Source organism: Procambarus clarkii, chromosome 35 (assembly GCF_040958095.1).
Source record: "Procambarus clarkii isolate CNS0578487 chromosome 35, FALCON_Pclarkii_2.0, whole genome shotgun sequence".
Classification (NCBI taxonomy): Eukaryota; Metazoa; Arthropoda; class Malacostraca; order Decapoda; family Cambaridae; genus Procambarus; species Procambarus clarkii.
In genome coordinates this window covers 10,047,557-10,062,839 of record NC_091184.1, presented here as the reverse complement: position 1 = coordinate 10,062,839, position 15,283 = coordinate 10,047,557, and the positions used below count along the sequence as shown (strand labels likewise).

General features: G+C 35.5%; 2 protein-coding genes across 2 annotated transcripts; both read right to left on the bottom strand.

Moving 5' to 3' along the window:
- Window positions 1–4,390: 4,390 nt before the first annotated feature.
- Window positions 4,391–8,238, bottom strand: LOC138371317 (uncharacterized). Its single transcript, XM_069336103.1, has 9 exons — window positions 7,529–8,238; window positions 7,079–7,168; window positions 6,856–6,973; window positions 6,410–6,553; window positions 6,202–6,318; window positions 5,521–5,607; window positions 5,302–5,388; window positions 4,742–4,861; window positions 4,391–4,404 (listed from the first exon to the last, which is right to left on the bottom strand). The coding sequence occupies exons 2-9, from the start codon at window positions 7,166–7,168 to the stop codon at window positions 4,391–4,393; spliced, it is 777 nt and encodes a 258-aa protein (XP_069192204.1). The 5' UTR covers window positions 7,529–8,238.
- LOC138371316 (uncharacterized) lies at window positions 7,539–12,756 on the bottom strand. The gene is made up of 3 exons (XM_069336102.1): window positions 11,812–12,756; window positions 8,221–9,539; window positions 7,539–7,621 (listed from the first exon to the last, which is right to left on the bottom strand). Exons 2-3 carry the CDS (start codon window positions 9,536–9,538, stop codon window positions 7,539–7,541), a joined length of 1,401 nt encoding a protein of 466 aa, XP_069192203.1. The 5' UTR covers window position 9,539; window positions 11,812–12,756.
- Window positions 12,757–15,283: the final 2,527 nt, after the last annotated feature.

The following is a 15,283-nucleotide window of genomic DNA, read 5'->3' as shown; positions in this document are numbered from 1 at the left end:
TCTCACTAATTCATTGTAAATATTTACTATTTTTATGCTATGATTATCCATGTTTGGGCCTGTGTGTGGTTCCTGCATCGGAAAAATTCTTGTTTCAATTTTCCTCCGTGGTCTGACACTGACTATCTATCTATCTATATATCTATCTATATATCTATATATATATATATATATATATATATATATATATATATATATATATATATATATATATATATATATATATATATATATGTCGTACTTAGTAGCCAGAATGGACTTCTCAGCCTACTATGCAAGGCCCGATTTGCCTAATAAGCCAAGTTTTCATGAATTAATATATTTTCTCTAATTTTTTTCTTATGAAAAGATAAAGCTACCCATTTCATTATATATGAGGTCAATTTTTTTTATTGGAGGTAAAATTAACGTAGATATATGACCGAACCTAACCAACCCTACCTAACCTAACCTATCTTTATAGGTTAGGTTGCGTTAGATAGCCGAAAAAGTTAGGTTAGGTTAGGTAGGTTAGGTAATCGAAAAACAATTATTTCATGAAAACTTGGCTTATTAGGCAAATCAGGCCTTGCATTGTAGGCTGAGAAGTGTGTTCTGGCTACTAGGTACGATATAAATATATATATATATATATATATATATATATATATATATATATATATATATATATATATATATATATATATGTCGTACCTAGTAGCCAGAACTCACTTCTCAGCCTACTATGCAAGGCCCGATTTGCCTAATAAGCTTAGTTTTCATGAATTAATGTTTTTTCGACTACCTAACCTACCTAACCTAACCTAACCTAACGTTTTCGGCTACCTAACCTAACCTAACCTATAAAGATAGGTTAGGTTAGGTTAGGTAGGGTTGGTTAGGTTCGGTCATATATCTACGTTAATTTTAACTCCAATAAAAAAAAATTGACCTCATACATAATGAAATGGGTAGCTTTATCATTTCATAAGAAAAAAATAGAGAAAATATATTAATTCAGTAAAACTTGGCTTATTAGGCAAATCGGGCCTTGCATAGTAGGCTGAGAAGTGAGTTCTGGCTACTAGGTATGACATATATATATATATATATATATATATATATATATATGTCGTACCTAGTAGCCAGAACGCACTTCTTGGCCTACTATGCAAGGCCCGATTTGTCTAATAAGCCTAGTTTTCATGAATTAATGTTTTTTCGACTACCTAACCTACCTAACCTAACTTTTTCTGCTACCTAACCGAACCTAACCTGTGAAGATAGGTTAGGTTCGGTTAGGTAGGGTTGGTTAGGTTCGGTCATATATCTACGTTAATTTTAACACCATTAAAAAAAAATTGACCTCATACATAATGAAATGGGTAGCTTTATCATTTCATAAGAAAAAAATTAGAGAAAATATATTAATTCATGAAAATTTGGCTTATTAGGCAAATTGGGCCTTGCATAGTAGGCTGATAAGTGCGTTCTGGCTACTAGGTACGACATATATATATATATATATATATATATATATATATATATATATATATATATATATATATATATATATATATATATATATATATATATATATATATATATAAACAGATAATTAGTGAAAACAAAAAAAATTTAAATTATTTTACCTTGTACCTAGATCCACCAGGCCTGTTTGGAGCATGTTTAAGTACTTCAGAAATTTGAAAGGTCACGTCTTCCACCTTAACTTGCGGATGTGCGTTGATAGATGATTCTGTAAAATTAACAGTTATTTATATAACAAATTCTGTATAACAATAATATTCTGTAAAATTAAAAGTAATTTACACATCAGATAAAACTCTCCAGAGATGGTGATACACAACATATAAAAGACAAGTTTCAGAACAAGATATGCATTTAGGAATAAGGTTTCGTACATGTAGGTAGCACATGAGAAAAAAAGTGGAAGGTGATCAAGTTTATATTAACATGTTAACGGCTTTATTGAGGCTTTGCAAGAATGAAAAAATATTACTAATATAATCTCACCGACCAATGAATTGTACGTTGTTTAAAAGTCAATTATTTACATTATTATTATTATTTAATACTAATGATATGAAAATGCATTTTGCAATCTACTATTTATGCAAGTATTAACCACAGGATCATGAAATAAACTGCAAAATACTGTAAAGGATAAACCAATTAAGTTTACATTTTCCCATAGCTAAGTCAGTCAGTTCTACAGTACTAGCAGCAGAGAACAATTATGACCAACCTCTATTAAATGAAACAATCTTAAGAGCAAGTGATAGAAATATAATCATTTATACTTAATGTACACTTAATTTGAACTGAAAATTTTAATTTTTTAGTGAATTTTAAATAAAAAAAAATTATTTAATTTTTTTGTTACTTACTTAAAATAACATTATATAGTTCTTGTTTTTCTAGAAATGCTAATTTCTTCTTTTGTCCTTTTAGGCTGTATAATGACCAAAGGCCGTTTGTTCCTATCTTCTTCATTATTCTTCGAACCGTAGTTGCACAATCAGACCCACGTACACTGGTTAAAAGCAACACCTAAAAGCAACAACAAAAATGTAGTACACTAGTAATTTTGATATATGTATGTATGTATGTATGTGTGTATGTATGTATGTGTATGTATGTATGTATGTATGTATGTATATATATATATATATATATATATATATATATATATATATATATATATATATATATATATATATATATATATATATATATATATATATATATATATATATATATATATATATTTATATTTATATTTTGGTGTATACTGGCAGCAGGTTTTCTTTCAAACATGTTTCATTGAATATGACCGCATATTCTGTATTTATTATTTTCTGGTTTAGGGCTTCTATCCCTCTAACTATTTTCTTAGCATCAGGGCTTAATTGAAATAGGAGTTCTCCAAAACTCATTTTCGTACTTTTAAGGTGAAGAAAAGAAGTGATTTACTATAGAGTGTATTACACTTATTTATATAATTTGCACAACGTTTCAAACCTCCATGGTTCATTCTCAAGTGAACAGATCTTACAATACTAGTTGATTTTATACCCGCACTGGGTCAGGTGATAATACAATGAAGGTGAAAACATGGGGAGGATACATAAGGGATAAATGTGAGGTGAAACTAGTATTGTAAGATCTGTTCACTTGAGAATGAACCATGGAGGTTCGAAACGTCGTGCAAATTATATATATAAGTGTAATACACTCTATAGTAAATCACTTCTTTTCTTCACCTTAAAAGTACGAAAATGAGTTTTGGAGAACTCCTATTTCAATTAAGCCCTGATGCTAAGAAAATAGTTAGAGGGATAGAAGCCCTAAACCAGAAAATAATAAATACAGAATATGCGGTCATATTCAATGAAACATGTTTGAAAGAAAACCTGCTGCCAGTATACACCAAAATATAAATATAAATATATATATATATATATATATATATATATATATATATATATATATATATATATATATATATATATATATATATATATATATATATATACATATATATATATATATATATATATATATATATATATATATATATATATATATATATATATATATATATATATATATCATAACTTATGATAAGGCATCTTATCATAAATAACATCTCAACAAAAATCACATCATTCTAGGAGGTGATTTCAATATTGACCTGGGTCTACAAAATAACCCTCTAGTTGACTATTTCCATAACAGCATGTAATCCTCTATGATAATCCCCACAATCACCAAGCACTAGACCAAAGTTCTCAAGTCAAGCCTAGCGTCGGGCCGGGCTTGGGGAGTAGAAGAACTCCCAGACCCCCATCAAGCAGATAAGTGTGTGTGTTATGAAGAGATACATCTCAACGACTAACAAAATTAGCAAGAGAAATATAGTCGTTGAAATGTAAGCCTCATCCTAACCATACACTCAAGACCTTGAGAAAGCACTCAGGAGAGTTTGAAAGACTCTGTGTTAATATTACATAATTTACAAATACGTAAGTGTTATATTTTATCCTATCCTATATAAACAAGATTATATCATTATTCTTATTATTTAGCAATTTTATCTTTTCTGCATGAACTATCAAAAAATTTTAATTAGAAAATTAGCAAATATCTGTAATATTTAATTTGAAAAATTGAAGGAAACATTACTGTTAAAATACCACTTACAAATTTTGTTCTGAAACTCGATTCCGCTAACTTCCTATTGAGAACAATAAGATCACCTTCTGCAGCAATAGGATTTGGTATTAGATCTTCTATGATCTTGTCTGTTTCTTTTGTAGTCAAAGTTGCTTTCAATATCTTCACATCACTTTTCAGTTCATTCACATCACTTTTCAGTTCATTCACTTCAGTGTATATGGCCTGCAACATGTTACCTGGAAATTTATACAGTATATAGAAAGTGTACATGCTATTATATTACATATCTTGAATGTACATTTAAAATAAAAGCATTATAAAGTATATTTTAAAATAACTGACACTGAGAAAGCACCCAAAAAGTAGGCTATGACTGATGTGATAGATAATGGGATAATTTCTTAGTAATTATGAAACTGCTTATATAATTGGAAGCAAATTCAGCAATCTAACCTGCTCAGTTTGCAGTCTACTTGAACATGAAACTTATGCCTATCACCCATAGGGTACATATAGGTTATAGGCTACATAATAAATTAATTAAACTTTCAAAACTTACTCATATTCTGCATCATTTCTTTCAAACTCCCATCGTTCTTGTCTGGTGACTTTGGGTCGAATAAATTCCTTGACCTTGGAGTCCTAACGACTGAAGTACTTGGCGTGACCAGCTCATTGTCTTTAAGATTGCAAGATTTAGCTATTAAAATCTAACTACTGTACTGTATAATCAACAAATTTCATGAGCTTTTACTACTGCATACTAATATTATAAGTTATACTATATGTCTACATCACATTTAAACTACCCAACATCAGAAAGAGGGTGAGCCAACATCAGAGAGGGGGGGGGGGTTATCATGAGAGAGAGGAGGGCCAACATGAGAAGAGAAGAAAAAAGAAAAGAAAGAAATAAATAAAGAAAAAGAAAGAAAAGAAAGATAGAGAGACATACAGAGACAGACAGACACATACACACAGAATAAGAAGAGGTGACAGAACAAAATTAACAAAACAAATTTCAACATGAGAAAAGGGAGGTCAACATGAGAGAGAGAATGAGGGTCAACATGAGAGAGTGGGTCAACATGATATATATTTTAAATAATTACTTATTACCTTCATGAAGAAATACTGATGGCATCAACGGTGTATTGTGAAGTGTAGTCTTCACTGGAGACTGCTTTTGTAGGACTGTTCTATTAGCTGAAAAGGAGTTATGTTTATTTCAAACACTTTTTAACCAAATAATATTTTTAAGACTTTAATATAGTTTGAACTAACATGAGAGAGGTGGGGGTCAACATGAAATACACATTTTAAAAATTAACTTATTACCTTCATGAGGAAATACTGATGGCGTTGAAGGTGTATTGTGAAGTGTAGTCTTCACTGGAGACGGCTTTTGTAGGACTGTTCTATTAGCTGAAAAGGAGTTATGCTTATTTCAAACACTTGTTAACCAAAATATATTTTTAAGACTTTAATATAGTTTGAACTAACATGAGAGAGGTGGGGGTCAATATGAGATACATATTTTAAAAATTAACTTAAGGTAAGGGACAAATTAACACGTAAGGTAAAGGTAAGATAAAGGACAAATTAACTCGTAAGGGACAAACAAAAAGAAAAGTAATAACAAACCTGCTTGTTTCTAGTGACTAGATCAAAGGAAAACCAAAATTTCCCTGAACTGTGACAAGTGAAAAGCACCTGCTAGACAAAGTGGGAAAAGTTCACTAGACCCCATATGCACATAAAAGAATAATATGCTTAATATTAAACAATTAGAAATAAACACATATTTCTATACAGAAATTCCAGATAAGCATAAAAATTACTCAAAGCTTCTAGTACTTCCAGAAGGAATTAAACAAAACAAAAACAAAAAAAACAGCAAGAACTAAGTTTAGAGCAGTTTTTAGTTTTTTTTAAACCAAAAGCATAAATAACCAAACAAAGGAAGCATGGTTAAATATCAATTTAGAACTTTTAATGTTATTTACTACTAATCCTTACATTCACTTAATATACCAGAATAATATGGTATTTGCGGAGGACTTATTTCTTTTGAAGGTGTATTCTCATATGAAGATGGCGAACACTTCTTCTTGGATTGAGACGAGTGATGATTGCCTGAAATTATTTAAATTGCTTAATGTATTGAATGGCATTTTTCAAGTTGCAAATTTTTTTTAAATTACTGTAGTAGGTTATCAATGCTTACGTTTGTTATTCTCGGAATTATCTTCTTCATATTTGAAGCATGGTTTCCTTTTTCGTTGTCGAGGATAGCCCATATCGTCTTCAGTTTCGACATTTGAAGTGTCTTCCGCAGCTAAGCATCTTCGTTTTGCAACGTCAAAATCATCTGTAATAATTGAATATAATTAGTAATATATCAGCGAGATATATATTTATCGTTACCTAGTAGAGTAGTGAACACTAAGAAATAACTTAAATCAGCTTCCTAAAGAGATGTTTAATAAAACGACGTACATGATTTGGAACTTATAACTGGGGCACAAAAGTCTTAAGTAGCTATGAGGAAACCCATCTTGTGATTAAAATATAATTATAATGCTGTTTTTGTCTGCAGTGTTAAAGTTATGGTGAATGAATGAATAGGTGTCTTGTATCTTAAATCTTAATAATTATAAATTTAATACCTACCAGTTGTTGATAGGATTGTTGATACGACATGCACTCGCCAATTTGTCGTGTCTGGCTTTTCGTGCTTTTGGGCACTAACTGTATGCCTGCTCCGTGGCCACCAGCACAATATTTTGTCCTGAAAAGTCGAAATAAACTGTTACATGCTAATTTTAGCACTAATTTGGAATATTTTTAAAGCAACTCAATATATGCAATTTTTTAGTTTCAAAGTAATGCTTACATCATCAGATTTTTCAATCCAGGTTGTGGAGATGATACCCACACTACGATCATTGAAGCCTACCACTGCATACCGCTTTTCAGATGTCATCTACAAAATTGAAAAATCTTATTAAGGGTTGTTCTCCCCAAAAAAAGAAATTAGCATAAAGTTGGTAATAGATTTACTTGATTATGTCAATCATAGATTAGCCACATTTGTAAATGATTTTCGGTTGGTATAAACAGTAGCTGCCATGTATGGACTAAAAGGCTTAATACAGTTTTATCTCTTAATGTGCTCTCAAAATATTAATAATTTTCATGAAATACAGGGTAATGGGATTTTTAAACAGGTAAATATTGGTCAAAAGATAATAGCTTTAATAAAAAACAAAATTGTGAATCTCATTAACTTACAATATTAGTTCAAACTATTATTAAAGCATGGATACAGTATTTAAATACGTACTTGTCATAAGTCATGTAGTATTGACAGAAAAGTATTTGCGCTTTCTGTCTCGATCATCATACCTGTGCGGTTTAGTTTTCTTGCTGGAATCACCTTCATGGATGAATTCCTAGTAAGAACCTTAAATGCTCCAATTAATTTGGAGTTACAAGGTTTCTCAAAGAGAGGTATACTTCTCGAATATACCCTGCAAAGGAACATGCTGTCTCCATTTTCATCGGTGTCACTGACAGTGTCCAAAACTTGGCAGCAAGTTTCATTATTCAGCAAATAGGCATTGTTTGGTGCCTTGGTATATATTTTATGTTCTGTATTTGGTGTATAAATCCTTTGAGCATGCTGCATCTCTTTCAGCCTCTTTGCAATTTGAACAAGAGGGTTTTTACTTGATCGAACCATATTCTTAACCTGCTGCAGGTAATTTTCAAATGGAAATGCTGAACATCTGTCCAAACTACCAAACTCTTTGGCATCAGAGGATATGTGTGTTAGGCAGTGTACATTGTACACTAAAAAATCCTTACCATACAGCTCACGAGCCTTTAACACAAAGTACAGCAAAAGATCATGTGCATATTGGCTGTAATTTAACTGAATCAATTTAGGTGATACAAGAATAGAAATGGCTACACTCAGAGTCAGGAAATGGTCATACAATTCTTTGGGTAAGATCCCCTTCAGTACAATCTTACCGGTGTAGAGAAGGAGTTGCCTGTATTCAGTCGCTCTCCATCTATCAACCTCTGAAAGACTTCGAGGTTTACGTGCAAAGTGCATAGGCACAAATTGTGTTAGTTGAATTAGACGCTGACTAATTTCATCAACTTGGCGAGCACATAATTTTACGTTTTTATTTCGTATCCAGGCAAGAAGTAACCTTTTCATAACCCCAAGACATATCTGATGCATATAGTCTATGGGAAAAGTACTCACCATATTTATATTTAAGTCACAGAATGGTGATCTACCATGGTGATGTTGAGAATTAGATTGATTACGAAAATCTTCATCTGTTCTGAGTTGTAAATTTTTCACTTGTTGATAAGTCATTCTTCCATTCCAAACACCCTCTTGGGTACATCTATCACACCCAAAGTAGCCAGAGTGGAGTTTGATTGCCTTCACCATTGCTTTTGCTGGGGCATCACATATGACTCCTTTTAGTTTTACTGGCAATGTTTTGTCATCATTTTTAAATCCATAGTGCATAATTTTTTTCAAATCCTGAATGAATTCATTTAAAAAATCTAAATCACTAGGTTTAGAGCTTCCGTATGTGAGGACTACTGGGAAAACTCTTATAGGTTTGACATTATTGATAGCACAAAGAACAGGCCATAAACTTTCATTTTTACTTCTAAATATTGGCAAACCATCAATGTTGCAAATTAAAGATATTTCTGCCAAATCTCTTATTGTTGATTTAGGATACAGCCTTAAAGTTTTCAACATTTCCTCCTCTAACCCCAAGTAGATATACATCATGCCTGATTTAGTCTCAGTAGGTATATGTTTAACTGTATTCAGTAACGAACGAGCTGTTTTTGGCAAGTCAGCATGTCCCTGTTTTCTCAATTTTTTTAATAAATTATCAATGGCATTGTGTGTTATGCCATATTTATTAACCCATACTAACAATACATCTGATAATGATTTATCATCCTCATCACCACTGCTCTCTGACTCTGATGATATTGGGTCATGCTCATCAATCATGTCCCAAGTCCAATCTCTCTCTCTCTGACTTTCCAGAGATGATGCATCTTCATTGGCTCCACAACCAATATTAGGTTCTGAATTAGATGACAAAGCAGCATGGTCATCGTCTATGCTGTTTGTTGTAACATTGGCCAAAGGATCCTGATTCAACAACTGAATCTCAACCTCATCACTATTTTCATTTTTGCCACGCTGGGACGCCTGTTCTTTTAGGCGTCGCTTTTTGGCCCGTGACATACGCTGCCATCTTGTGTGGTATTCTCTTCTTTTTTCTATAATGTGTGCATACATTCTGAAGGAGAAAGGCCAAGTGCTACATTACCAATTACTATTACAAGATTATTAGTAAAGTACTGTACTGCAAAAAGCAAATAAAATGGGGTAAACTAAACTTTGAAAACAAATAATAATTAAAACAGGTAAATTAGTAAAATAACAAAGGCTTAAGCAGACATGACTCTGCTTAAGCCATGTAAAGCAGACAGATAAGATGGCAATATATAAGGGGAAAAAATTAAAAAGCTAGGATATAAAACTAATTGAGATCAAAAGCATAAATTACTATAGGGGAAAAAATAACAAATGACTTCATAAAAAAATTATCCAATTGCCAACAGCAACTTGGTAGTACGAGTCTAAGTCTAAGAAACAAACAAAATTTAAATGCTGTTATCTGCAATGAAACAATACATACTATTGCACGTACCGAAACATTGATGAATGTAAAAAATAGAGAACTATTTGCTGAATGTCCCATAAATGGATTTAAACTATTTTACACAAATTGTTCACAATTTTTGTTAGACCAAAGTTGGAGTATGCAGCAGTTGTATGGTGTGCCCATATCTTAGAAAGCATATCAACAAACTGGAAACGGTGCAGAGACATGCCACTAACTGGCATTAACTAAATGCCAAAAAATATGCCAAATATACTACATAAATATACATACTACACATGCACAATAATTGTCCTGGGTCCAATGTCCTGGGACCTCTGATATTCATAATATATATATATATATATATATATATATATATATATATATATATATATATATATATATATATATATATATAGGGCCATCAACACACCTCCAGCTAGGGCCACCAACACACCTCCAGGGCCACCAACACACCTCCAGGGCCATCAACACGCCTCCAGGGCCATCAACACACCTCCAGCCAGGGCCACCAACACACCTCCAGGGCCACCAACACACCTCCAGGGCAACCAACACACCTCCAGGGCCACCAACACACCTCCAGGGCCATCAACACGCCTCCAGGGCCATCAACACAACACCACCATCAACACACCTCCAGCCAGGGCCACCAACACACCTCCAGGGCCACCAACACACCTCCAGGGCCACCAACACACCTCCAGGGCCATCAACACGCCTCCAGGGCCATCAACACAACAACACCATCAACACACCTCCAGCCAGGACCACCAACACACCTCCAGGGCCACCAACACACCTCCAGGGCCATCAACACGCCTCCAGGGCCATCAACACAACACCACCATCAACACACCTCCAGCCAGGGCCACCAACACACCTCCAGGGCCACCAACACACCTCCAGGGCCACCAACACACCTCCAAGGCCATCAATACGCCTCCAGGGCCATCAACACAACACCACCATCAACACACCTCCAGCCAGGGCCACCAACACACCTCCAGGGCCACCAACACATCTCCAGGGCCACCAACACACCTCCAGGGCCATCAACACACCTCCAGGGCCATCAACACGCCTCCAGGGCCATCAACACAACACCACCATCAACACACCTCCAGCCAGGGCCACCAACACACCTCCAGGGCCATCAACACACCTCCAGGGCCATCAACACGCCTCCAGGGCCATCAACACAACACCACCATCAACACACCTCCAGCCAGGACCACCAACACACCTCCAGGGCCATCAACACGCCTCCAGGGCCATCAACACAACACCACCATCAACACACCTCCAGCCAGGGCCACCAACACACCTCCAGGGCCACCAACACACCTCCAGGGCCACCAACACACCTCCAGGGCCATCAACACGCCTCCAGGGCCATCAACACAACACCACCATCAACACACCTCCAGCCAGGACCACCAACACACCTCCAGGGCCACCAACACACCTCCAGGGCCACCAACACACCTCCAGGGCCATCAACACGCCTCCAGGGCCATCAACACAACACCACCATCAATACACCTCCAACCAGGGCCACCAACACACCTCCAGGGCCACCAACACACCTCCAGGGCCACCAACACACCTCCAGGGCCATCAACACGCCTCCAGGGCCATCAACACAACACCACCATCAATACACCTCCAGCCAGGGCCACCAACACACCTCCAGGGCCACCAACACACCTCCAGGGCCACCAACACACCTCCAGGGCCATCAACACGCCTCCAGGGCCATCAACACAACACCACCATCAACATACCTCCAGCCAGGGCCATCAACACACCATCCAGCCTACCACCACAAGCTTATATATATACTACACATGTCTAAGAGCAAATAAAAGAAAACAGTTACCTTAACTATTGAAGATGCAGCAGGATTTTGTGGATAAGCCAACAGCAGTCCCTCTCGACACGGTTTTAAAATGGCGGCGACTACCACAACATGCAACGAGCCTAAAGAATGTCCAGCGCTAGCATTATTTAAACGCTATTATATATTATCAAGCAATACGGAAATCTAAAATAAAAAAAATGATACAAATAATTGTATTAAATATTTATTTGCAATTACAATACCTCGGGAATATATTTTTGCGTTAGCAAAACATATTAAGTTTGTATTTAGTTTAACTCATTTAAATTCTTTACAAATAATAACCTGATTTTACCTGATGGCCACTAACATTAATGTTTTATGTTGATACATTTCATACCCTTATTATTTCAATTTCTTTCTTTATTATGCACCCCATACCCATCCCGTGGGCGGTGGTGTAAAGGATTACAGAGGCACATAATGGGTTCAGGAACTGAACTCTCTAGTTTGTTTAGCTAAGCAAATAACAATTTTTGACGCTAGTTACAAAATTATTAATGTTATATATATACATGTACACACTGTCATACATACATGTACATATATATATATATACGTATACATATATACATACACATACATATTTATAATCACCCACACAAATACACACATCAATAATCTCTGTGTCACTTATTTTATACATGTTCTTGTAGAACATTCTATTGCGAACACATTGGGCGCTGCCCAATAAACTCGCCCCTCGGGGCAAATTTTTTTTTTTTTTTTAATCTTGGTGGAACATAAAATGGCCGCCTGTGTTTTTGCTGTCGTCAGATGGCGCTGTGACGTCACAGGTGAGGGAAGCACGTACTGCGCATTAATGCCTCGATCCCTCGTTATTTATTTATTTTATTTATTTATATATATACAAGAACGTACATTGGGGGTTAAGAGACAACATAGAGCTTAAGTTAGAATTATAATCTTGTAAAACCACTAGCTTGCATATAGCGTTTCGGGCAAGTCCTTAAACTAATCTTTGAGCAAATTCTTAAACAGAGTTTTAGAGAAATAATTAAATGTAAAATTGATAAAAAGTGTTTAACAGGTACATTACAGCTTTACTTTACAAGTACAGATGATTTTAAGTAGGATAATTACAGTAAAATTGTCAAAAAATTGTTTACAGGTACGATGCAAGAATTTTCGACACAAAAGCAGATCAGAACAATACACAATAATGAACAAGGAATCCTAAGTACAATTAGGAAAACATCTCAGGGTTATACATTGGATTACTGAAGCACAATATGAGGATCATTACAAATAGTAATGCAGTAGAATATGCACTCATATTCTATTATTAAGTTAATATTAAGTTCCTTCCTCATGTTAAGTATCTTTGTGGTACTAGGGACATCCAAGGATTATCTTCAAGGCTTCGTTCTGCAAGTTTTCAAGCCCTTTAAGCTTTCTTTCAGTCATCAAGGCAAGCAGAGATGCAACATAATCCACTACCTCCTTTATGAACTGGCGTTACTCTTGCGTTTTTAAGGATATCAGGGAAGGTATGACACTCAAGGGATTTGTTGAACAGCAGAGCTATAGGTGGTGCAAGGGCATATGGGAGGCGCTCTTGTATACAATGGATGGGATTTCACTGATGTTCCCAGCTTTGGTTTTTAGTGAGTGTATGATGGACACAACATCTGACGGGCTGACTGGTGAGAGGAGAAGAGAGTTTGGATAGCTGCCTGAGAGATATGTGTTGATATGTGTCTGACTCTGTGGGATTTTACTTGCAAGGTTAGCACCAATCGATGAAAAGAAGCTATTAAATTCATTCGCCATTTCTAAGTCAGATGACAGTGTAAGGCCATCCTTAGAGAGTGTTATCTGGTTGTGGGAGTGTTGTTTAGTTCCCAGGATGTTAGAGATGGTATTCCATGTGCTTTTCATGTTGCCTTTTGCTTCTTTGAATCTAGTCTCATAGTATGAAAGTTTAGCTTTTCTTATGATACTGGTAAGCACTGACGAGTACCTTTTAACTACTTCCATTGGAATTAGGCCAATCCTAAATTTCTTTTCGTATTCATGTTTTTTGTTGATTGATTTAATTATGCCACTTGTGAGCCACGGGTTATTTTTTCTTTTATCAGTTACTTGTTTGGTAAGGAGGGGACAGTGAGTGTTGTAGAGGCTTAGAGTTTTGTAGAGAAAGAGGTTAGTTGATGAGTTTATATCCTGTGAATTATTAAATTCAGATTCCCAGTTAATATTGTGAAGTGCATTAGAGAGATTGCCTAAAGCTGATTCACTATGTAGCCTGAATGAAAGTTTTTTGGTTTCTGGTGGTGATGTGTCAATGTTTGCTATGAGGAAAGTAGGATAGTGGTCAGTTGTTCTGTCATAAATTACCCCAGATGTAAGGGGAGCTGTTATATTAGTCCAAAGGTGATCCAGGGTAGTGGCAGATGTTTGAGTGACTCGGGTGGGCTTGGTGATTGTGGGGATAAGCATACAGGAGTGCATGCTGTTACAGAAATAGTCAACTTGAGGGTTGTTTTCAACATTCAATAAAGAAATTCTGGAGGGCTTCTGTGCAAGGGTTAGGATGAGCTAGCCTAAGCATTTTTATACCAATTTGACAGTTATTTTCAGTAACACGATAAACAACGCTCGGAATATTAAGTTCCTTTCTCATATTAAGTATCTTTGTGATACGAGGGCACCCAAGGATTATCCTCACGGCTTCGTTCTGCAATTTTTCAAGCCCTCCAAGCTTTAATTCTTTCCGGATGCCTTAAAGTTAGTTTAGTTCATTTATTATGCACCCCATACCCATCTTGTGGGTGGTAGTGGAAAGGGTTACAGAGGCACATAATGGGCTCAGGGACTGAACCCCACAATTCATTTACCTAAGCAAGTTACAATCTTGATGACCTAGTTACAAAATTCAGTATAAGTCGTCACATCAACAATGGGTTCGAGATCGATCACAAGTACAGTTTCTAAATTAAGCAACTGACATATGTGGAGAGCTAGTGTCACAATTGATATGTTTGTCCTGCACACCGTCCCCCATCCAGTGGGCAGCGGTGGATAGGTTACAATCACTTTGTTACTACTTACAGTTAGCAAACTGGGGATATTTGGCTAAAATTTCTGGTACCAGATAATTTTGAATGAAATATTGACACATCGTTGGTACATTGGTTATAAAATTGTCTCTGAATTCACTATCACATAGTGACGGAGGGTGTGCGAATAATTTTGTTGACAGTTAACATTTGGTCAGGTCTACATCGGCAGATAATGAGAATTCCCAGAAATACTTGTAACCGAGTCTAAGCCGAGCAGTAGTAACATCTAGAAGTCTGCTGATTTTATTGGATGAACCATAGATGTGTGGCTCCTCTTGCATAATAGTATTGAACGAAAATTAATCTCCCCAAACACTTTCGCGTTTTGGGCAAGTTACCCCTCCACTCTCTCCATTTTTTTTTGG

Bases quoted from the DNA above. Each gene is read 5' to 3' on its own strand.
- LOC138371317 (XM_069336103.1), bottom strand. From the start codon at position 7,168: ATGACATCTGAAAAGCGGTATGCAGTGGTAGGCTTCAATGATCGTAGT. The intron at 6,974-7,078 runs GTAAGCATTACT...TCGACTTTTCAG, and splicing joins GGATTGAAAAATCTGATGAT to GACAAAATATTGTGCTGGTG. The intron at 4,862-5,301 runs GTAATAAGTAAT...GCAATCTTAAAG, and splicing joins ATCAGTATTTCTTCATGAAG to ACAATGAGCTGGTCACGCCA.
- LOC138371316 (XM_069336102.1), bottom strand. From the start codon at position 9,538: ATGTATGCACACATTATAGAAAAAAGAAGAGAATACCACACAAGATGG. The intron at 7,622-8,220 runs GTAAGATTGTAC...TCATCCATGAAG, and splicing joins GCAACTCCTTCTCTACACCG to GTGATTCCAGCAAGAAAACT.